The sequence below is a fragment of the Canis aureus genome, chromosome X, assembly GCF_053574225.1.
Source record: "Canis aureus isolate CA01 chromosome X, VMU_Caureus_v.1.0, whole genome shotgun sequence".
Lineage (NCBI taxonomy): Eukaryota > Metazoa > Chordata > Mammalia > Carnivora > Canidae > Canis > Canis aureus.
The window spans coordinates 90753658-90779063 of NC_135649.1; the positions used below are offsets into that span (position 1 = coordinate 90753658).

The 25406-nt window shown below is 43.3% G+C and overlaps 1 protein-coding gene across 4 annotated transcripts in view; it reads right to left on the minus strand.

Annotated features, from left to right (window-relative positions):
• LOC144307760 (uncharacterized) overlaps positions 1-25406 on the minus strand; it is a 111867-nt gene that overhangs the window by 17446 nt on the left and 69015 nt on the right. The window contains exons 3-4 of one of the 4 annotated variants that reach the window (XM_077887739.1): positions 3051-3256; positions 2518-2721 (exon numbers count right to left, since the gene is read on the minus strand). The exons of 1 other annotated variant lie outside the window; for it this stretch is intronic. In XM_077887739.1, the coding sequence (XP_077743865.1) occupies positions 2654-2721; positions 3051-3256 (274 nt within the window). In that variant the 3' untranslated portion in view covers positions 2518-2653. Of the gene's footprint in view, positions 1-2517; positions 2722-3050; positions 3257-20603; positions 21678-25406 lie in introns of those variants that run through there. 2 more of the 4 variants (XM_077887738.1, XR_013374480.1) reach the window with 2 other exon arrangements.

The following is a 25406-nucleotide window of genomic DNA, read 5'->3' on the forward strand; positions in this document are numbered from 1 at the left end:
GCAATGCAAAACACATCTCAGGAGAGGTTAATACTCTAGAGTATCGGAATCGGACGGTCATATTTCTGTGCCTGTTGCACCCACTCTGGGAAATGAATCAGGCCAGATGACTTCCTGACCTTTAGTTTTTCCTTTTATACAATTAGAATGAATGTAAGGGGTTTGGGGCATGGGTTTGGGTATCAGACAGACTAAAGTTTGAAGCTGGGCTTTGGCAGGCACTAGTTAAGAGACATCAATGAGTTATTTAACTTCTCCGAACTCATCTGAAAAGTGGGGCTTGAAGTATTATCAGTTGATAATATTAGGTACAATGCACTTCCACTGTACCGACCTGGTAGGGCAGCTGGGAGGACAAAGCACAGTGATGACATGTGTGATTATAACTCTGAGATAGTCAATGTCTTATGAAGAATACTGAGAACACTCGTCGTGGATTTTTGTGTGTGTGTGTGTGCTCAGCCATGGATAAAACTCCAGAACCATCCTGTTGAAGTAGGGCTGTAGGATTGAGAGAAGCAAAAGCCCAGAGCAGAATTACAGAATGTATGGCACAGGCCCCCTCCCACTACTTACCACATCCTAACAAACAAAAAATAAAATCTAACCCAGATCCTCATGCATAGATTCCCACATGTTGGAATAGTAGTATCCATACTTTTAACGACTACTCATGCTCAAGTGCACGCCTAGTGTTCATGGAAGTTACCTCTAGGGCATGTAATTAAGCATTTGTAAGTAGGATCGAGTGGTAGATGGAAGATGGTCAGACTTTCTTTGCTACTCCTCCCATCAAGAGGTGGTATCCATGTCCGTCTGTTGCATCTGGGCTCACCTTTGTGACTTACTTGGCAGCAGGCAGCGGAGGTGATGGTCTGGAGCTTCCAAGGCTAAGTCATGAGAAGCCATGCAGCTTCTGCCAGATATCTTTGGAAGCTTGCTGCAAGGAAGCTGGTTTCCATGTAAGGAATCTGTTTGTCCTGAGGCTGTCATGCTGGAAAGCACACATGCAATGACCACACGGAGAGGCCTTGAGACCGCATGAAGAAAGAGAGAGAAATGTGCAGCCAGCCCCTAGGCCTTCCAGCCATTCCCCGCTGAGGTCCCTGGCATCTGGAGGTGCAGAGCCAGGTTGTGGCTGCCTAAATTGCAGATTCAAAAGCAAAATACATGCTGTTTCTCTAGGCCACTAAGGTCTGCGGTGGTTTGTTACATAGCAATACATAACCGGTAGAAAACGCATTCTTTTATTGTCTGAATTTTTTACAACCAACATGTGTTTCTTTTTTCCAGCTTGAAAATAAAAGGGAAAAAATGAAAGAGAACGTTAAAGGAAAAGAAAGGCTTTTTAAAAAAGAGAAAGGCAATCTCCTATACTCTTTTTCTTTCACTAGCCTCTCCAACAACCTTCTCTTAACGCTGGATTCAACTTGGATTGTCATAGGCTAGTCAGCTCCCTCTTCTGAAGGAAACCACCATTTGATGCCTCCTGTCATCTCAGAGAAAATAGATCCTGTTCTAAAGAGCTGTAAGCACAGGGCAAAGCCCTTCAGAGATGCAGAGACAAGAGCTCAATCTCCTTTGGGATGGATGAATCATTTTGCATGTGTCCTTATGCTCTTCAGTTTGCCATACCATCAGAGTAAACTGACTCAGCTCAAACCTAGCTAAGAACAAAGGAGCAACTGCTTTAGAGTCTAACCTGGAATCATCGTGGTGTGACTTTGGAGAGGGTCAACCTTCCTTATTAAGAATGTGGTCTTTAGGATCTCAGATCAGAAGGGACCTCAGAGAGTCTTCTGTTCTGCAACTGGGGTGGGGGGAAGGGTATTCATGTCACTCTTGGCTTCTGCCTTCATCAAACAAAGGGGTTTGCCTGGATGGTGTTTTTTAAAATTTGTATTTATTTATTATTTCTTTTAAGTAAGCCCTACACCCAATGTGGGGCTTGAACTCGCAACCCCGAGATCAAGACTCACATGCTCTACTGACTGAGCCAGCCAGGCATCCCTCACGTGATGGTCTTGAAGACCTCTAGAGCTTAATACTTGAAGTTAAAGCAGAAGCCTGGGTCTTGCTCTGCAACATGCCAGACAAATCAGTGCTGGAAAGAAGCCTTCCATGGCCTCATCACAGACAGAATGCTAAAGCTTCAGTGTGACCTACTGGGACCTTCATTCTCTCACCATCCCCTTAGGGAAGGACCCAAATTCCCGCGCAGAAAGAACTGTTAGGAATAAGAGTGTCAACTTGGCATAGACTTTCTATTCTCTGAGGGAAACAAAGTGTAGTTGCCACTCTTCAAAGGGAAGACACGATGTGTCTGTGACATGCTGAAATGAGCAGACCTTTGGAAATGATTTTCACTGTTTCTTGGTGGAAGAGTGGTTTGGTGTTTCCTGGTATCTCCCGTACAGGCCATTTTAGATTGTAGACCAGCCATCCCTTCCCCCGACAGCAATGCCAGAAGAAAGCAGCTGACAGAATGAACCTCTCCCCCACCCCCTTGGTGCAAGAATTCCCTCATCAGTTAAACGGAGAATCAGCTTACCCAGTGAATTCTAATGAGGCAGCCTGCTCAGCTGTCAGCAGCCCTCCTTGCTGAAGAAGACAGCAAGCAAGGAAAAAGATGGCCCACGACGCTCAGAGCAGTTTACCTTCCCATACCAAGGGACATGAACATCAGAACGGCCTCCATTACAGCTGGGCTCACAGACAAGCCTAGCAGCAAGGAACGGTGGAGTAAGTTATGCTGGGTGCAAGGACTCCCGCAAAACAAAACAAGTATGGGATGGCAATTGTAAGAAATTAATTAAGATTAGCTATTAGTCTAATGAAAAATCTAGGCTTAAACATATGCACATATACAAGCACCCTTTGAGTGCCAGCTCTGAATTGAAGTGGGGGACATTTCAACCTTAGACCCAAGGGCAGCCAACTGAAGGTCTGAGTTGATATTAGTTGGGGAAGCACAAGAGCCATCTACAAAGGTGGTGCTAAGAAATCCAGGAACCAGGCTGGAGGCAAAATGGCAGGGGTCCTAGACTCACCTTGGCCATTGGTTTTATCACTTGAGAAAAGACAGGTAAGCACCAGGTCCGTGTTTCTGAAACAGGGAAAGGCTGTGGGATGCCAGCAGCGTGTGGGCCACGGGGATAAGCATAGCATATCTTTCAAAGGCATCAGTCTTGATGGCAAGTACTTTAAATATTGTGTATTTTTAATTTGGAAACTGCTTTCCAGCTTTACAACCGACCTGTGAGATAGAAGCAATGTAAAAAAAAATTTAAGCACACAGTTCACGAGTTTTAGCAAATGTATACACCTATATAAACACCACCACAATCAAGAAATAGAACATTTTCATCATCTTCCATATTTTCCTTATGTCCTTTCACAGTTAATACTCGTTCTAGCCCTAGGAAACCACTGATCTGCTTTCTGTCACTACAAGTTAGATTTGTCTTTTTTCAGGGGTTCATATAAATGGAATCATAGAGTATTTCCTTTTTGTGTCTGGCTTCTCTTGCTTAGCAAAATGGCTTAAGATTCATCCATGTTGTTTTATGCATCAGTTTATCCCTTCTCATTGTTAGATAGTATTTCATTGTATAAACATAGCAGAATTTTTGGAGAGGGGGTGAAGGGGCAGAGGGAGAGGGAAAGAGAATCTTAAGCAGGCTCCATGCCCGGTGTGGGAACTCAATGTGGGCTTGATCTCACAACCCTGAGATCATGACCTGAGCCGAAATCAAGAGTGGATGCTTAACTGACTGAGCCACTCAGGCACCCGAAATGTAGCAGAATTCTTTTTTTTTTTTTTTTTTTGTAGCAGAATTCTTAAGAACATTCTCTTACTAATGAACATTTAAGTTGTTTCATGTTTGGACCATTATGAATAAAGCCATCTTGAACATTTGTGAGCAAGTCTTTGTGTGTTTCCAGGTCTCAAGTTAAGGCTATGTTTAATTTTATAAGAAACTGCCAAGCTTTTCCAAAGTGATTCCACCGTTTTACATTCCCACTAGAAAGAATTTATATTAAAACAAAGGCAAATGGACTTGAGCCACATGATATATGGAGGTTCTAAATCCAGTGTATAAGCCATAGTCAATTTTCCATGAAAAATCACTTAAGACATTCCCCTAAAGTACCATACACCTATTTTGGGGTTTGTAATTCTATACTGTAAAATGTGAGGATGCACATAAATACAGTATGTATATACAGTAACATGCACACGTAGTTCCATTATTTATAGTAATAAGTAACTATACTATGCACAATATAATTCTATACAGTAAAAGGTAAAGATGGCAGAGCTGGAGAAGGGCTATGTCTTCGCCATCATCATTATTGGTGATGATTCAGAGGAGAATCTGAAACTTTAGTGTTCTTCAAGTTTGAGTAACACACAGACCTTTTTGAAGAAAAGTTTTTCCCTTGAATAAAAGTATTTAATTAAAATAGTGCTCATTACATGCAAACATAAGACCACAGATTCCTCATATTTTAGCTTGTCTGCATCCTGGAAGCCCTTAAACATTTACAAATTAGTGGAGCTAGAACTATAACAGCAGAGCAATTCCAATTAACAACATTGATTTAAAATAATGGATAATATTGTTTTCCTGCAACTCCGCTGCAACCAGCACTAAGTATGAGAGGGGACATTATGCCCACACAACCGCAGGTCAAACAATGGCTACATTTTCCTAGTGCTTTGCAAATTATTTTCCAATTACTAGGAAACCTTTGCTCAAGCAATGTGCATTCGGCACAAATGCTTCATTAACATATAAGGTCTGCCGTTGTGGTTTTCTTATTAGGCCAACACAAGTTAAGTGGAACTACTTAGCACCAGTTCAATCATACACACACACACACACACACACACACACACACACACCTGCTGTAAGACTGTAAACCATAGGAGGTGAGGATGGTGTTGTTTGGTCTCACCATCATATCCCCAGGAACTGGGGGATGAAAGCCCCAAACAGAAACTATAAGACTGAATAATTAGGTCAAAGAAATTTTTTTAATGAGGCTGCTATCTTTCCAAAATTATAAATATTTGGAGCCAATTAGATTAAATATTAACTTTAAAAAAAAAAAAAAACAACCCAAAACCTTCAAATTCCCATTTGGGTTTTGGCAAGCACAGACACAATCAGACACAATCCTCAGCTCTTCTGAGGGGCCAGCCTGGGCAAACAGTAGAGCCATGAGGACAAGAGGGAAATTAATCAAGAAATATCGAGAAAGCCTGGGAATATGACATAGCTAGTGATGTGTCATTTGTTCAACAAACAAATAGGTAGGCTCAAGGGAAATGAAATTTCTCAGGACAGAAGACCAAATGTGCCTTGTCAGCAAATGTGGTGAGGAAACAAAGAAGCAAAATCACTTCTGATGGAAGGGTGGTCGGTGCCAGAGTTTAAGGAACACTTGAAGAGAAGACAATAAAGATCCCTTAGAATTTGAGCAGGATGCTACTTTTCTGAAGTATTTCCACATACAACTCCCTTAATGAGGTAATTGCAAGAGCTCCCCCTTACAAAAGAAGAAACCGAGGCTCACAAGAGTCTAATGCTTTTCCCGTGGTTTCAGAGAAAGTCAGAGAGATCTTGTGATGAAGCCTCTTGCCCGTGGTCCATGTTCTTGCCAATATTCTGAAGATCAAAGATCTGTAAGCAATACTGGCCAGCAGTTAACTGTGTGAGCTCAGAGTCAGACAGCCTGGCTTTGGGAGGTACCTGGTATACCCAATCCTCAGCTTTGTCACACAGTGAGATCACACATCTGGATGGAGCTGCGTGCCTGGCACATAGTCTACTCTCATCAAATGTAGCTGTTTTGCTTGTAATGGTATACAGATTATGCAAACCAAAGTTGATGGGAGTGGATGGATTATATGTAATCCTTGTACCAGGTACCAGGATAATGGTTTAGAAAAAAAAAGAATTAACACAATGAAAGAATTTAACAACAACAAAAAGGATGAGCTGAAGAATTTTGACTAGTAAGGAGTGAGGAATGATAGTTCTTACCAAAGGGGAACCAAGAGAGAATTTGGGGCCAAACTGAACAATGAGATTACACTGGGAAAGTCAACATTCACAATTACTCTTTTATGTTGCCATTCAAATATTTCGTGTTTAAAAGAAAGATTAGCTGATAGATGATTTAAAATTGCATCTTACTGTGAGTGTAAAGAAGATTCAAATGAAGCTCATAGGTACATTATGCACACTGTATTAAAGAGAAAATGTCTAATGGGTGGATAAAAGGCACATTTTGTAAAGCTTTCATCAAGTCATTTCAATTCAATTCAATTCTATTCCAAAGAGCCCATTTATTGAGCATCTATGTGCTCATGTTGGGCTGCTTTGGTCCTGTGTACTAAGTACTTTGCTAGGTCTTGGGGATCCAAAGTTTAAAAAAAAAAGGCCTAGCCTTGGCCTCTCAGGCTAGTGGCCAATTAGGAAATGGGAACACATAATGCCAGGGCACTGCAGTGGTGCCATTAGATGACCTGTCTAAAGCTCTGGAGTGCCCAAGTAAGGACATTTGATAGATCGAACCATTGGCCCCATTTTTTTCCTACTCTGTTATTATACACCTATGTATACAACCTTGCTATGAACTCATGGTGGGTGGAATACTTCCCTGTCCCTTGACTATGGGCTTCACTACATGACTGACTTGGACCAATGAGATGAGCAGATGTGACAAGAGCAGAGGCTTGACGTGAGCCTTCCCTCTTGTACTTCTCATCACCATGAAGAGAACACACCATGCATACTCTGTAGACCCAAGGAGGACGAGAGATAAGAGGAACAGAGCTGGATCCAGCCGGCAGCCTGGAGCTAAACCCAGCTGAACCCAGCCTGTATCAGCTAACCTCTAGCCAACACACAGACACTTAATGTAAGAAGTAAATTATTGTTTTAAGCCATTGAGTTTTAGGATGATTTGTTACACAGCATGTGGCAAGAGCTGTCTGAGATAGACCATGGGAGATAAGACAGGGATGGACAGGAATAGAGATTTATTGTGGCTCTTCTCTGCCAACACACTACCCATCTCTCTCCCCATGCTCCCTCTGTGAAACACATAAGCATGTATCCCAAAACAGAGCTATAAGAACTCTTGCCATTGCTGAGCCTATAAACAAGACTTTCATTTGGATTGTGTCAGGGCAATGCAGGGCCATGTGTTAACCAGTCCTGAATACCTCCAGGGTAAAAAAAAATGCAGAGTAGAGTCCCCAGCCTCATCTAATCCATAGCTCCCTTTCTTGTTGTTCTTTCTTAAAATTGGTGGCTCCTTCAGAAAAGCACAGGTATGATGCATGTCATAGCAGCCCATGAGCCAGAAAAAGCTAGAGGTGGATTTCCTAGGAGGAATGAGCTGGTTTGGGTAGCTGTGGCCAAATTTTGAAAAGTATCCTGCAACCATGGGTACTGCAGAACTTCAGTCACGGATGAAAAATGTTAACTACTATCTCTTTCCCTGGCAAGTAGATAGATGTTAAGGAAAGGCTAGGGTGGGTTCATCAAGGGTGGACAGGGTGGTGAGAAAAGTAACAAGGAAAATCTATCTCATGCTGTGAGAAATGTGAGGCTATTCCTTCCATCCATCCCTTCCAGAACACAAAACAATATAGGATGATACACATTTTAGAGGCAGAGGTTTTTGTTAGAAGTTTTTGTTAGTTAATTTAAAAAAGAATTTAAGGAGAGGGTTTCCAACTAAGGCAGATGAGTCCCACAGTATTAATACAGTTAAGCAAATATTGGAGGATCATAGGAAATGAGGTTGAATAAATTACATGTTTTATCAGACATCTTTGGGCTTTGAAACTGCTGACAGCCCACTGTGGAATATTAAATCTCACATTTCTCAATTTGCCTTTTTATTGATGTAGGGGAGGAGATTGTATATGAAAAATTTTCTTCTCCCAACATTTATAAAATATTATGTATGCATTAACATATGTGTAAATATTTATTTTTAAGTGTGTCTTTGGCTGGGATCCCCCAGAAGCCAACCAACCCTAAGGCAAGCATTTGGGTGCACGTTGTTTATTTGGGAGGTGACCCCAGGAAGCACTGGTTAGGAAGTGGGGGAGTCAGACAGATCGGGGAAAAGAGTTGATACAGGGATCATTAATGATCACAGTGGGAAGTCAGGGCTCAACCCTGTTAGGGGCCTCTGGGAGATGATATGGATAATTGTCCTACCCAAGAGAAGGGAAGCCATAATATCATAATTAAGTCCCATCCAATATTGGCTGAAGGATGCTACCAAGGGGGCTAACACACCAGCACTTCCAGTCTGCCCCATCAGCAGGGCCTGAGAGAGAACCTTCAAGTGGAGACCCTCTAGGACATGTGTACGATGTCACTGGATGTCATAGGCTAGCATGTGCTATATAAAATGCATATTTTATATGTCAATAAGAAGACTTATACATTAAGTTAGATCTTATAAAGATATTCACTTGCCTAGCCCACCAGTATACTCTCTTTTTTAATAGATTTATTTATTTATTTAGAGAGAGCTCATGTATGCAAGCAGGGGAAGCGGCAAAGGGAGAGGGAGAGAGTGAATCTCAAGCAGAGTCCCCGCTGAGCACCAAGCCCGATGCAAGGGCTCAATCCCAGGACCCTGAGATCGTGACCTGAGTCCAAATCAAGAATTGGATGCTCAACCGACTGAGCCACCTGGGCGCCCCCGACAGTGCTCTTTTGAATCACACTTAGAATCAGACTTTAGTTACAAAAACTTCTTAGTTTCTGGAAGAGGAGAGAGTCCTACAGGGAGTCAAGGGAGTGCAGGAGGATGGGAAAGCAGCCATTTACAACCAGAGCCTGAGGATTTTAATGTTTTCACAGCTAGGAAGGCTGTACCTGTGTTTATCTGCTGACCTTCAGCCCTGAGTTAAACAAACTACCCACAGACACACAAGAAAGTGGTGCTGTGGGGATTGGCGCACAATCTGCCGACTCAAACATCCTTCACCACCAGGCTGCCTCTGGTGGGAGGGAGAGCTATGGCTGATGCAGGCCCAGATTTACTTTCCCAAAGGGGAAAGAAATCACAAATTCTGCAAGAGTAATGGGCCTAAGGAATAGGAGTCAGAGAAGGCTTCAGGGAACCAGCCAGGGGTTCTAGCTTTTCTCGGTTGATGGATCCCTTTAAGAATGATAAAAACCATGGATTCTTTCCCTTCCCAAAAACCACACTTGTATGCACAAAATAGCGTGTGTTTATGTTAAAAACCTCACAGTCACCTGAAATCCCTGAGTCCTGGATTAAGCTACAGGTGACAGGAACTACTCAAAGTGTACTCAAAGTTGTGATTTGGGGTACTTTCAGAAAAAAAACTTTCAAATTCTAGAAAATTCCCCAGGAAACAGTCTCTTCTTATTAAAATTACCTGTCTCCTGCTGGCAGCTCTCACATTAGGTCTACAATTGCCAGTAACCTCAAGTGACGGAAGGGAGGATTCCAGATGATAATTCATGATGAGATCTGGTAGGGTTTTTTCCAGCTCCCATGCAAACCACAAGCTCTGCCTAGCCAAACTAGGTCAATCAATGCCACAGAGAAGTTATCTCAAATTAGAAATTAGCTGAGACCAAGGAACATACCTAATCGATCAAGTATCACATAAGAGGACTATAGCATTAGAGGTAATGACAGTGGCAGGGACCTTGACCCCAAAAAAGAAGTCTCTTCCATCCCTGACCCATTATTTAGAAAGCCCTGTTCTCAGAAGCCAACAGGGTGGAGAAAAACAACTCAGAGAGTCAGGCCGACTTGATGCCACACACCCCCCATAGTACCCATAATTCACCGTGACCCTGGGAAAGTTAAGCTATCTCTCCAATCGTCAGTTTTCACATCTGTGCAGTGGGTGAACATTACTTTCCTTCTAAGGATGCTGTGGGAGTTAAAATGAGAAGCGACAGCACCTGGAATATTTCTGGTCTTCATTTCAGTGTATCTTGGTTCTTATTTCCTTATTATCATAGTAGTCATGTCCTAAAATAGCATAATGATACTCAGCTTGAACAACACATACTTCTTCAATTATTCCTGTGCTCACATGCTGCGGGAGAACTGTTCATACTGGTCAGATTCAATAGCCACCAAGTATCTTCAGAAGAAAATCTCTACCTTGAAAAGAGCTCTCAGTCTTAGCTGACAGTCTCTTTACTTCAACCTATAGTTATCAAATTATAGAACCATAGACAGAGACGCGGGGGCGTAAGCAAAGAAGTAATGCAATCCAGCCCCTAATATTATAGGGAAGGAAGGGAGCCCCAAGGAGGCATTTGCCTCACTCAAGTCATACAGCTAGCAGTGACAGAGTGGAACTGGGGTCTAGATCTCCAAACTCCCAATCCTGTGGTCTCTCTACTACATCATGTGTTCCATACTAACAAAATGAAAGCATAAAAAAGGGACATTTTAAAGATCTATTGGAATGCAACAAGATGGGATGTTATCTCTATCCAAAACATTCTGGGGAAAGAATAAACAGAAATCGCCAGATACGCAGTGAGCCATTCAATATGAGATTTGGTTCCACCTGTTTTGGCTTCCAGATCATTCTGGCCTGGAGATAGGTAGATACAGCAATGCCCTTGACCCCTCTGCGCCTCCACTTCCTTACCTTGTAAAGCCGTGTTTCCACAAAAGGATGTTTCCAGGGTCCCTTTGGGCTCTCATGTTCATTTCCCCACAAATGGCCCAGCATCCCTTAATGGTCCCTCATCATCTGTCCTGAGGAAAAGAAAATCTAAGTAGGAAACAAGAGGGGAGACTAACAGTGGAGGGGGGGGTGGGTACAGAGCCTAGAGGGGCAAGGAGGGAATAAGTGCTTGAGAAGGGGGATGTGGCCACAGGCTGTAAGGCCGGGAACCTTGACCCTAGCCCCCCCAGCTCAGGCAGGTGGTGACTCAAGAATTTTTTGCTCTTGGATGTGTCTACATTCAGCACAAATCCAAAAGTGCTCCCCCTCATTTGCCCATTTGTTCAATTTTTTTCTTTTTTCTTTTTCTTTTCTTTTTTTGTTTCTTTCTCTTTTGGTAACAGCTTTATTGAGATATAATCCACATACCATACACTGCACCCAATTAAAATGCACAATTCAATGGTTTTTCATATAGTGAGAGCTGCACAACCATCACAGTCAATTTTAGAACATTTTCATCACCCCCAAAAGAAACTGCATACCCTGCAGCTGTACCCCTCCCAGTCCCCTCATCCCCTCCCCCAGCCCTAAGCAACCACTAATCTACTTTCTGTCTCTCTAGATTTGCCTACTCTCGACATTTCATACAATATGTGAGTGGAATCATATAACATGTGGTCTTTTGTGTCTGGCTTCTTTCACTCAGCCTCATATCTTCAAGGTCCATCCATGCTGGAGCAGGTTTCAGAAGTTCGTTCCTGTTTATATGAGTCATATTTAGTGTATGGATAGACCTCATTTGTTTATCTGTTCATTGGTTGATGGACATTTGGGTTGTTCCCACTTTGGCACCGTTGTGCATAATGCTGCTGTGAACATTTTTTTTTTTTTTTAGAGAGGGAGAGTGAGGAGGCAGAGGAAGAAGGAGAGACTCTTAAACCGGCTCCATGCCCAGCATAGAGCCTGACATGGGGCTCGATCTCATGACCCTGAGATGGTGACATCAAGAGTCGGACACTCAACCCACTGAGCCACCCAGGTGCCACTGCTCTGAACATTTTTATACAAGTTCAATTCATGAATCCACCAGTAATTTTTGAGGCCTGCTTCACACTTAAACTTCTGACACTTAGACATACAAAAATGAATGTAACCATTGCCCTCAAAGAAGACACTGTCTTGTGGGGGACAAAACATTTGTTTTTTGTTTTTAGTGGTTTTTTTTTTTTTTTTTGAAAAGCTGCAATAATCTGCTGTGCTAAGTGTCAGACAGTGTGGGATGTGCAGAGAGAGGCAAAGAAGATATGCCATCTGAGGGAGGTGTTCCAAGTGAGGCCAGGCACAGGAGGCAGAGAGGGCATCACAGGCTGCAGAAGCCACCCAGGTGGAGGCACAGAGGTTTCAAAGAGAATGCCACATTCGGATTGTTGCAAATAATAACAATGCCACCTAATCTTGCTGTGTGTCAGGTACTAGTCTAAACACTTAATTTTCATGAATTTGTTTACTCCCCAGTAGCCTATGATACTATTCTTCCCGTATTTTGCAGGTGGGAGAAATATGCACAAAGAGCTCAGTGGATTCAAATCAAGAGTCCGAAAGTACTGTCTGAACCCCATGGGGACTGCTTCGCTTAATTCCCAAGTTGTCCTGGTTGCTGAGATTAGAGTGTACCGGGGGCACAGCAGGAGGTGACATGGGAAAGGCAGGCTGTGCTGAGCCATATGAAGAAACTCTAACTCCAAAACAAAAGGGAGCTGTTGAAGGTTCGTGTGCCAGGCAGTAACACCGACGAGATTCTCATTTTAGGCAGACAAGTGGCAACAGCGGGAGGGTTGATTGACGGTGAGGAGAGACCACGACTTTATTTTACTATTAATACGACTAGAAAGCAAATGCTACCTAGACCACCTTTTCCCATATAACACACCCGTCACAGGTGTGAAATTGCATTGGTTGTGCTGCCCTGGATGCAATCTTTCCAGGAGGATGCCACGGTCACGTTTCTGCGAAGATAGCTCTCATGTTTGCTATCACAGAGCTGAACCCGATTCCCAATGAAACAGGGCTGGAAGGTGACAGAGATCTCACTGTGCAGAAGCAAGAATTCTATGTACACAGGGCTCTCCAATCTACTTTACCAGACACACCAAGAGACAGGCTATCAGCTGATAAAGAAAGGGCTCCTGTGCCAGAGGACTATGGGACTGGGCTTCTTGCATATATACATTAATAGCAGGGCTGGCCCTCAACACATGGATAGCTTGCAGGGCTCTCAGCCCTGCTTTTCCATCCTCACCCTTGAGATTTAATTGTAGCTTCTTGTCCCCTAACAGAGCCCACCTCGACTACAGACCTAGCCAGAGGAGCTCCAAGGGCACTCCTCAACGAGTACCAACGGGAAACAAGACGTGACTGTAGCACCTACGCAAGGCACATAGAAAATGTGCCCTCTCGTTATCTCTCTTCCTGAAAATCAAGGTTGTTTTATGGAAGGTAGAGGATGATCCTTGAACCAGCAAGAGTTCATACTTAACTCACAAATCCTCCCAATCCCTTTATGAAGCTGCTGTGATCATTTCCATCACACAGGTGGAGAAGCAGAGAGAATGAAGGGCTAGTGGATTGACCTGCTGTATTCAAAACTATGCCAGTAAAATAAGGCTCTGGGCAAATCATCTCACTTCATCCTCTCCCCAGATCTTTCCCTGTTTTTCTGTTAACATTGAGTGTTTTCTAGGGTCTGAGATGGTGCCGGTCTCAGCAACTGCAACACTTGATATGCACATGTTTAGAGTCTGGGATCATCGCAGGGATGCTGCAAATATCTGTCGAATGAATGAATAAATAAATGTTCGAAATCTCTCTTGGGGTTAATTACCAAAGTATCGCCCAACTTTCTCTCTCTCTCTGTGAATGTATGTGTATGTGTGAGTGTATGCATATATGTATGTACAGATGTGTGTATACATTAATATACATATTGACAAATATATGAACATCAATATACATAAATATAAGCAAAAATATGTAAATACTAGTATTTAATGCCTATATTTATGCTCTGAACTGAGTTATCTATTTTGTAAAAATAACTAGAAATACCATAAGAGCTAACTTCGGTGGCCTGCTCATTATGTACCAAGAACTCCTCCAAGCTCTTTAAATGTTTCAGCTCATTCAATTTCCACAGTAACCTTTTGTGGGGTAGCTCTTATTTTTCCATTCTAAAGATGAAGTTAAGACACAGATATTTGAATACTTTGTTCAAGTTTTCACAGCCACTAAGTAGAAGAGTAAGGATCTGAACACAGGCAGTCTGGCTCTAATTCTGAATTCTTCAGTTAAAAGATAAAGACAATGCGGGGTGCCTGAGGGCTCAATCAGTTGAGTGTCTACTTTAGGCTCAGGTCATACATGATCCCAAAGGCCTGGTATCGAGCCCCACCTGGGGCTCCCTGCTCAGTGAGGAGCCTGCTTCTCTCTCTCCCTCTGTTCCTCCCCCGCCCCCCACTCATGCTCGCCCTCTCTCAAGTAAATAAATAAAATCTTTAAAAGAAAGATAAAGACAATTCTCAAATTGCTGATTGAGAAAACCATATGAATTATATTCAACTCCATCATACTTTGGCTCCCCTGGAGAGAAACTGGTCATTTACCCCATAGCCCTGAGTAACCTGATTGTTTCAGGCATAACGCAAATAAAATTGGATTGCCTTGAGGCCAGTACCCGTCTCTGCATATCCAAAAGAAACAAAAATCATTTTACCAATGATTTTGGTAAAATCATTACCAAAAAGCCTTTAAAAGCACCAAAGTTCTCTTGAGATGTTGGTGAGGAGGAACTTTTACCATGAAACACACAGGAAGACTAATTATAATCTCATTCACATACCACTCTTTCCAAAATCTGTCTTCTTATCTTTTTCCTCTTCCCCAGCCTTCTGGCCCCTAACCTCATGCTGGCTGTCTTACTCTCTTTCTCCCCCCAATTCCTACCTCCCCTGAGCTTACAGATAGTTCTATTGTTCTCCTCTCTGACCCTTCTGATCCTGAATAGCCAGCAAAGACCTCACCAGCCAAGTAAGCAATGGAGATTTGGGGCAACCCCGGGTGGCTCAGCAGTTTAGCACCGCCTTCAGCCCAGGGTGTGACCCTGGAGACCCTGGATCGAGTCCTACATTGGGCTCCCTGCATGGGGCCTGCTTCTCCCTCTGCCTGTGTCTCTGCCTCTCTCTCTCTCTCTCTCTCTCTCTCTATCTCTATCTCTATCTCTCTCTCATGAATAAATAAATTAAAAATCTTTAAAAATTTTTTTTAAAAAGCAATGGAGATTTCTCGACTAGGAGACACTAGGGGAAGCAAATTGAAAATACTTATAATTTATTTATTCCTGATCACAATTCCACAAGATGGACACAATTATTATCCCCATTTTACAGATATGTCAATTGAGGCTTAGAGCAGTTAAGGAACTTCCTTAAAATCACACAGCTGGTGAAGGCAGAAGCAGGACTTGAATCTTGACCTGTCAAACCTGTAGCCCATGCTCTATTTTTAAAAAAGAAAAATTTTATTGAAGTAGAGTTGACATACAATGTTATACTATTTTCAGGTGCATAAGAGTGACTCAACAATTCTATACAGTATGCAATGCTCACCGTGGTCATGGTAGTTAGTTACCATCTGTCACCATACAATGTTATCACAATGTTAGTGACTATATTCCCTATGCTGTGCTTTTCATCTCTGTGACTTATTTGTCTTATAACTAGAATTTGGATCTCTTAATCCCTATTGCCTATTTGGCCCATTCCCCCATCCTCTTCCCCTCTGGCAACCACCACTTTGTTCGCTGTATTTAATCTCTAGGCTATAATATAGGTGGTTCATGGACAAACACGCAGTGATCAGGAACACACTGAGTTTCAGGAACTTTTTTCTGGTTCCATGAGCAATGCTGGGGAGGGAGGCTATGACCAGATTCTAAAGAGTTTTACATACTTTGTTGAAGACTTTAGGCTATTCTTTAGGCACTGGGAAACCACTGGAGGTTTTAGTCAGGGGGGATGTTAATCAGAGAAATTTTAAACATGGGCTGCATTGCTTAGTAGAACAATGACACTGGCAAGAGTGTGAAGCATGGACTGGTGTCCCAAAGCCTTCTGAAGAATTTTTTTGGCTGCTTGGTCAATAAGTTTACTGTCTTCATCTGAAAAATCTACATAGAAAATTGTGGTTTGATTTATTAACTCTCAGCAGCCTACTCTTGAGCACACACTATGTTCTTCCTATGGTTTAGTCCTGCTTTCTCAGAGAGCTAGGGGAGGGAGTGAAGCTGCTCAAGCTACAGTACATCTGAGAGATTGAAGTATATCCTAGAAAATAACTATCCTTAAGGGCAAACATAATAGGAGTGCCATCTTTTTTCAAGTGCAATAGGATAAAATTGTAAGGAAAAGGCAATGATTCTACAGAAAGATCAGTTTGTCATTCAGATTGCCTTCTGTAGACCTCAATGGATTCATACTCAAGTTCTAGGGAGGGAGGAAAGCAATAAGGATAAAACAAAATCTTAAAAAGTATACAGTTCATGAACATGACTACCCATGGGGCAGCAAGAACTTGGCCTTCAGCAGCATGGATGTCCACAACCTCCACAGGGATGGGTAACAATTGGGTTCTGGCACCAGCAGCAATGGCCACACCTCAGTGGCCTCAGTGGACAAGGCCTTGGGCATTGGCAGTCATGAGCAGCAGTGACATATCTGCAGTAGTGACAATGCAAATCACTAGAGCAACCTACAGGAGGACAATAAGAAAATGGCAACTCTTTTGGAGGAGCCAAGAAGACTGGCTTCCAGACTGTGCATGAAACACTCTCTGGAGAATACTGATACCATTTAGAACCTATTTGAGGAGATATGGAATTCCAGTAGATGGTCAGGGGCAAAGCAAGAGAAAGGCAGTCTTGTGGCAGGTTTTCTGGCTCTGATTTTTACATCTATCCTGGGGATATGTGGCCTGGGGAAGTCCAAGAGTCCACAGTAACAGTATGTTAGTCCAGAGATTAGAAGGGTTGAAATAGAAAAGGAAGAGTGGGAGCTAAGGAGAGGTGACAGATATGAGAAATGGTGAGAAGGAAAACTTCCAGAGTGTAGTAATTGGGTGTAGAGTCTTGAGTGAAATCCTGGTGAATGAGGGTGCCTTCCACCAAAATACCAAAGTCTGAAGGAGGAGCTTGAATGGGAGATGATGAATTCTGCTCTGAGGCCTGTTGAGTTTGAGAGTCCTGCAGGCGATTGAAGCAGAGGTGCAGTTTAACATAAGTGACAGGAGAGACACATCTAGAAGATACTTGCATATAGATTGTAAAAGGAACTGAGGGGTAGAACAAGCATGCCAAGTGAAGTATGGGAAGTATGCCAAGTGAAAAAGAAGAGGAGCAAGAACAAATCCTCGAGTATGGCCAATAGTTCAATACTTGGTAACCAATTGAATATAGACACTAAAAGACTTCATACATCTAAATATCAGATGACTGTGGGCTGTTTGGGGAGGTCAAAACAAAAATTGAGGGAAAATTAAAAGAGCGTGAACTTGACTTTGGTTTTAAAAGGAGTATGGGTAATGTAATATAAAGAGGTCCAACAAACACTTCAACAAAATCTCTTTGGAAGAAGAACTCATGCTGGGATCTGCTCACAGATGACTGTCAATTAAAGAGATACTTTGATATTTCAAAGCCTGGTGGACTGGATATTTTCAGCACCCTGAGTCTCTTCCAAGTGACTCAGCGCTTGAGAAACGCCAAGTCACTGGGGAAGAGACTGGTTCCAGTTGATCTTTTCTTAGGATGAGACTCAGCTGTCAGAACAGGGAAAGTTCCCTTTTGCTTAGCCAAACAAGAATGATATCAAGATTGTATTAAAAGCACAGTTAAGTTGAATCCTCACCATCTAGCGTCATTTCAACTTGCCCTACAGCATCATCGTTCAAGTTAATCATAAACTTTTTCTCCAATGAGGCATCTTTCTCCTTTTAAAGAAAAGATTCTAAGTGGTTTTTTTTTTCCTGGCCTGAAATCTCCACCAGAAGAGTCATTGAGTCATAAAACTTAAGGAACACCACAGACTGTAAGGTTCAACTAGCTTAATCCCTTTATTTAGATGAGGATAGTTAAGGGCAGAAAGGTTAATTCAAGGGCTTTCAATCAAACGCCTTCTGGCATCAGGACATAGGCAGAGACATAGGCAGAGGGAGAAGCAGGCTCCATGCAGGAAGCCTGATGTGGGACTCGATCCTGGGACTCCAGGATCATGCCCTGAGCTGAAGGCAGATGCTCAACCACTGAGCCACCCAGGCATCCCACCCCCCCCTTTGTTTTTCTTGAAATCATGCGGCCCTCATTTCTAGCTCCCCTCCCCCGAGCACATTCAACAGAGACAGGGAAACAAAACAATATTTCGAACTACAGAAAAAAGAACCATTATAAAGAGGGGAACGGATATGGTTCCCATGTCCAGGAACTAACTGGACATGTTCCATCTGTAGGGTCAGTTTCTCCTCAGCTTCAGTCACCAGGTGTCTCGAAGGACTATGAACCCATTGCTGCCAGACCTTCCAAATGTATTTACTTACTTGTCTTTCTTTCACCTCTAGGCTGCTCCACGCTTTTTCCACAGACCTTAATTCATCTCCTAAAACTAGGCTGTTGATCAAGCTGAACACACAAATAACTTTCCTAGAGTTACCCTGTTATTTTTTGAGCATCTGGTGTTTTTCTGTGTTTCAGATGGATGTAGAATGTTCCAGATGTCTCTAGCCTAGGTCATTTGGAACTCAACACTCATGTTTCAGTTCTGTCTGCCTATCTCTGTTTCTCTTCTTACAGACATTTTCCTACAACAATTTCAAACACCAAACCAAACAGATTTTAAACAATCATGTAGCAGTTCCTTCATAGTAAATAATGGATTAGGGAACCAGAGTGGTGCAATCGGGCAATCTTTCCAGAAGTTCGTGTTTTAAAAATGCAAGTGGGAGCTAAAAACAATTCAAGATGAGTTTATCTCTAAGATGATCTGCTTGAAATTAGAAGGTTATCAGCAGTGTCAATAGATTATAGTAAAGCCCAGTATATGAGTGTATTAGTTGTATTTCTGGCCACAGCTTGGTTGAGTCCTCTGTCTCACAGTCTCTCACAAGGCTGCAATTAAGATATTGGCCTAGGTTGTGGTCTCACCTCAAGGTTCAACTGCAGAGGGATCTATTTTCAAACTCATCTACATAGTTCTTGGGAAGCTCTAGTTCTTTGAGGACTGTTGGACTGAGGGCCTCAGTTCTTCATTGGCTGTTGGATGGAGGCCATCTTCAATGCCTTGCCTGCCTCTCCAATATGGCAGTTTGCTTCATTAGCACCACCAAGAGAGTCTGCTAGCAAAGGGGAAGTCATGATCTCTTGTAACCTAATCATGGAAGTGGCCTCCCATCATCTTTGCCATATTCTCTTGGTTAGAAGCAAGTCATTAGGTCTGTCCACATTCAAGGGAAGAGAACTATATGAAGATATGAATTATAGGAGGCAGGAATTATTGGGGGCCTTTTAGAAGTCTGCCTACCCCATTGTGGTTCCAAATATACTTTTCACTATACCAACTGGAGCTTAACAACATCAGTTTTAAGGAATTTGAACTTGATTGTAGCCCTTGAAACGGTAGAAGGCCTGAGAGATAGAGATGTGTTCGTTCAGATACCACTGGCTGTTGTTACCAATAAACCCTAAAATGTCACTGGCTTAACACAAACTAGGTTATTTAGTGCCCATATATAGCCATGTAATGTTGTTCCTGATCAGATGGTTCTCTTCAAAGTGGTGATTCAGGGACCAGGCTCCTTCCATCTTGTTGCTTACCTATCTTCAAAATGGCTTCCAAGGTCACCCTGGAGGTTACCATCCAGAAGGGGGAGAGAGCATGAAGGATACCATCTGAGAGATGTCTATGGGTCAGACATGAAAATGGTGCTTCCTCTCCATTTCCATCAGGTAGAACTGACAGGCCACTCCTAACCACAAGGCAGGCTGGGAAGTAAAGTCTGTTTATGTGCCCAGGAAGAAGAGGAATTGGTTTGGTGAATAATTAGCCAGTCTCTGCCACAGAAGCTTCATCAAAATCATTTGTTTAATAAACATTAACTAAGGGCCTTCTATATGCCAGACACGATGCAAAATGTTGGGAATATACATGGAAAGAGTATTTAAAGAATATCCCTATTATATTCTTATATTTTCTTTCTCAGTCTCTGGGGCTTTGTTTTTTTTAAATTTCCTTCACCATTTCCTTACATTTTCCCTGTATTGCTATTGGTAAACTCCTACTAGAGATGGTATCAACAATTCCTCCCATCTTTCATGTACATGCTGTTCCTTTCATTTAGAAGAGAAACCTATTTCTTGTTTCTTTGAATTGTATGCTGGCCTTGTGTCTTGTTTTGACCAATAATTTGCTATAGAATTGATACAGTTTCATTTCACAGCACTGGCCTGAGACCTTAGGAAGCTAGCCCCTTCTACTTCCCTGCTCTAGAGCCCCTGAGACCGCTTTGCTGTAAGAAAGTCCAAGTTAATAGCATGAGGAGGCCACAGGGAGAAGAACAAAGGCATCCAAATTGCCAGCTCCGTCCGTGCCATTAGCTGAATGCAGCCACATGGGTGACTCTGGCCAATACCACATACCAGAAGAACTACCCATCTAAGTCCCACCAACCCACGGATCATAAAACATAATAAATCGTTGTTGTTTTAAGGCACTAAATTTCATAGCAGTTTACTACATAGCAATAGATCATTGAAACACAATTTATTCATTCTCCCTTTCTTTATTCCATGTTCACATTTTTGGCATGTCTTTTAGATAAGGTTCAGAAGGAATTATTTCAGATAATGGGAAAATAGGTGAAACATATCCTAGAGCACAAATATACATGATACAACAGGCACCTTTAGCAATCACAATACTTCAAATCATTGATGCAGTGTGGGCAAAGTATTTATTTGCCCTGTAGAAAGAGTAACCAGTGATAAAATGCCAAATGAACTTTGGATGTGAATTGCTCCCCTACTAGGATATGACCTGTTACAGCCACATTCTGCAGGCATGTAAATATTGATAAATGATAAGTCCTATAGTTCAAATAAAAGAAAGTTCCAAGTGACATGGTCACAGATTCAGAATGTCAATAGTACAAGTGAATAGGGATTGATATGACATCTTATGCCTGAAAGTATGGAAGGATGGAGCCCCATAACTACCAATAATACTTTGTCTCTTTTTGCAAATTTCTCTTACAGTTAACCTGCAGTTTTTACACATTTTGGCAGGGGGGTGGGGGGAGAAAAGTTACACAAGAAGTCTCAATTCCAAGAGGAAGACTGACAGTAAAAACCTAGAGATGTTATGACTTCACATCAGAGCCTTAAAAAAAAAAAAAAAAAGGAAAAGCCACACCCTTAGTTTGCAGAAAAGAAAAATGGCTCTTCTCCAAGGGATGAGTACAAATGATTCTACCATTGGTTCCCATCCAGCCTTGGCTAAGTCTTCCTTAGTTTCCTCTGCCCTTGAGGACTCTGGGGGCAGCTGCCTGGCAGCCAGGCAGGGACGGTGGAGGGAAAGTAGTGTAGAGCCAGAGTAGAGCCAGCAGGCGCTCTTTATTTGCCCTTCTCCCATGACATGACACTTAACCTCATAAAAGCTGCCCCTGAGTCTCCGTGCTGAAGTCTGGCATCACTGAGCCTCATACCACGGTCTGTCATTTGGATGACTTTTGTCTGTTTCTCAGCAGATTCTATCCTATGTTCGGTGTCCATATTACAATCGAGGCATCCTCATTATCTTAATTGCCACCAGCCAACAAGACTTGCCGCTGATTTATGGGAGAAAAACAGAATGGTCTCCAGGCCAAAGATCTGTAGATAAAATGGGAGTCAAGGATTACTTGGGGAAGCAGAAGACACCTGGAGGAAAGGCAAAGGGATGTGGTGACTAGTTTTGCTCTAGGGAGTCATATTGTCTACACATGGCTGGGTTATAGGAGCTGATGACCAAAGAGACTTTCTGTTTAAAGATCCAAGGGTGAGAATCTCGGCATTTATAGTCAGATGGCAGCTGGGGAAGGAGTCATCTGAAGGTTTTCCTGGACTGAGCATTTGAGGTTGGCTCCTGCACTCACATGTCTGACATCCCATTGCTCCTCTGCACGGCCTCTATCTCCAGAACTTTTTTTAATGGACACTCAGGGTCAAGGCTGGAATTAGAAACTACCAGTCCTCTTAAAGTCTAGGCCCAGAACTGGGAAAGCATCCTACCTGCAATATTCTATGGGTCAAAGTAGTCACAGATGAGCCCAGATCCAAGTGGGGGAGGACAGGGTAAGAAATGCTTACCTCCTCTTAATGGAGACACAAAGAGAAGGAACTGATGGCAGCCATTGTGGACAAGCGGGTACCACGTGGCCCCTTTCCCTCTCAAAATGTTCCCAGTTTGCAAAATAAATCTGTAGTTCAAAAAGGCAGGACAGTGCCTACCCCTGAGGGAAGAGTGATGACTGGCAGAAACATGAAGGCACTACTAGGTGCAAGGAATGTTCAGGTATGTTCACTTGGTGAAAACTCATCAGGCCAGACACTTGTGATTTGTCCCTGTTGTGGAATGAATGTTCTACTTCACAAAAAAGTTTGCACAAGGTGAGAAAAACAACTACACACCAAAGAAAGGTGACCCTTTCTGGATAACCAATTATAAGGTCCCCCTGACATTGCCTAACTCCCTGCCATGTAAGAGAAGCCAAGTGAAGACAACTTAATTCAAAGTTGAAGGTTGTGGGGGAGTGGGTTGGAGTGCTGGTGTCCCCAGCACTGAGAGGGGAGCAGTGGGGTGCTTTCCCTTCACCTTACACCAGCTGGTCAGGGCTTTATGAGAACCACGGAGATCACTTCAGGGACATGAAGGCAGCCATCTGACTCCCTCATGGGAAAGCACAAAGGTGTGAGCCTGTGGCCAAGCAGCTGGACGCAGCATAAAGAGAGGTGACTGCCCACAGAACCACTGTTGGAAGGGTCTGGGCTGCGTGTGCATTTCCACAAGCCTCATGTGGACCCTGGAAGGGACCTGGATTGAGTGGTCCCAAGATGACTCTACCCAGAAGACCCAGGGGAGGGCAGCCAATCCCATCAAGGTATAGACTGTACCCAAGCCAGGGGCTGAGGAGGAGCCAGCCAGAGGATGCTGACTCTTCTGAGCAGCCTCTTAGGTGAGAGATTCCCAGCAATGCAAAGTTCCTGAGGGACCAGAAGAGCTGCCAAACTAAGAGTCAGCTTTGAACATCCTCCACATCCCGGAAGTTCCTCGGCCAGTAGCAGCTTCACGAGTCTAGTGAGGGGCTCCATCCTCGTCCTCTACCCCTTCCTGTGCATCGACTCTGGAAGGACTGAACAGGGCGGCTAGAGACCAGAGGAGACAGTGGGAGGACAAAAAGGGAGGGCAGATGACATCACCGTGCCTTTCCCTCCCCGCTGCACACATCCCAGTCTGAGGCAGGCTGGAGCTCGTGACAGGCAGGGAACAGGCTGCTTGAAATTGAATAAAAGATTCAAGTTTTCCAGGCCAGACAGGATGGGACATTTTATGTAGTGAAATTAGATTGCACCTGTGTTCCTACACAAGTCGAGGTACAAGTCAAATGTAAGTTATGAGTGCTTGTGACTTCAAAGGGGATCGCCGCCCTGCCTTATATTCACTACAGGGCACAGACCGTACCAATCCAATTGCAAGAATGGGTGCCCTTGAAAGTGCTGCCTCTCTCCCGAGCTATTGCGGTGGGTTCCCCCTGGCAAGGACTCATGTGTGCCCTCCTGCTCCGGGAGAACCATCTCTGTTTTTCCATCTCCACTGCCTCATTTGCATATCTATTCAACAACAGTTGTTGAGTTTACAATCAATGCCTGGGCCCTGCACTGGGGCAAGAGGTACAATAACCAGAGCAATAGAGCCCTGGCCTTCTTGGAGCTTGCAGTCTGCTAGGGCAGACAGATGGTCCCACAATCACACAAAGGAACGGAAAGGCTCAAGATGCCATCCAGCAGTACGGAAGGTCATAGGACTGTCCCCCGAGGCACTGATGATGGCGAAGGGGTCTGAAAAGAGAGTAAAAAAAAATAAAAAAAAAATAAATAAATAAATAAAAAAAATGAAAAGAGAGTAAGATGTAAGTAGGGGGAGGGGGAGAACTTCCCAGGTGGAGAGACCAGTATGTGGGTTGAGCAATAAAAATCAGGTCTAGAATAGAGAATTGAGAGGCAGTGCTGTACTTGGTAGAGAGGTAGGTAGGCTGGGCCCTGACGGGGCTCTATAGACCTGGTTAGTGATTTGAGACTTTCTCTTAAGAGCAAGGGCACCATGGAAGTGTTTTGAATATGAAGGAGACATTATCAGAATTAACCCTCACCCTCGAAAACATTCAAATCTGACCACCTCCCCACTCCCACCAGCCTATTGCAACCCTACTATCATTTCTCACCTGATCTCTGAAATCACTTTCCAAGTGGCCCCCCTGTTTCTATCCCTGCCCCTACCTACCCCAATAGTCTGTTGTTCATACAATGGCCATAGTGATCCTTCAAAAGTGTAAAATTGACTATGCTCTCCCTCTACTCAATACCACCCAGTGTCTTCCCACCATCCTCAGAACACAATTAAAAAGTCTGTACCATGGTCTACAAGGTTCTGCAGGAACTGACCCTTGTGCGGCTCCCCAGCCTCCTCTCCTGCCACTTCTCCTTTGCTCACTGCGCTCCAGCCTTGGGTCTCCTCGCTGTCCCCTGCCCAAGCTGTGTGTGTTCCCACTGCAGAGTATTTGCACTTACGGGGTCCTCTGCCTTCCCAGATTGCTGTGTGGCTCTCTACCTCTATTCATTTGGGACTCAAATGTCACCTCAACCGCAAAGCCTTTTCTAAAATAGCGCCATGCCATTCCCATCCTTAGTCACTCCCTATTCCCTTTCCCTGTTTCGTTTTTCTTCAAAGCACTCACCAGTACCCAACAGATTTATTTGGTTGATTTCTGTCTCCCAACCACTGTCATCAAAATAAACTCCAAGTTGAGCTGGGACTTTGTCAGTCTCATGTATCTCATCGCAGGGAACAGCAGCGGGTACACAATGGTCTCAATAACTATTTGGGAATGGATGAATGTATGGTTTCAGGGAGGTAGTTCGGTGAGGGGGATGGCTAAAGGTAAAAGCAAAAGGACAGCTCAAAATCTCTCACAGGTTTCAAGGCCAGTGATCATCAGTGTGAGGGGCCCATATCCCAGGAAATGATGGTCATCTATTGAGGCATGAGGAAAAATGCAAACCTAGATTGTTCTAAAGACATAGAAAGAAATCAAGCTTTGCTCATACCTACCATTCAGAGAAACCAGAGCGTATGGATGTTATTTCTAAACAGAAGGTACCCATATTTGGGGCCTGTGCTCCAAATTGGTGAATTACAGTACTACATGGTCAAAGTGTTCGAAATCCTTGAGAAATAGGAAGCTTCGGCCAGGATGGTGGGGGCAGGAATGGAGAGAAGTGGACAGGTCAAAGCAAAACGCAAAGATAAAACCGTCAGGGCTTGGGAAGGCATTGGCCATAAAG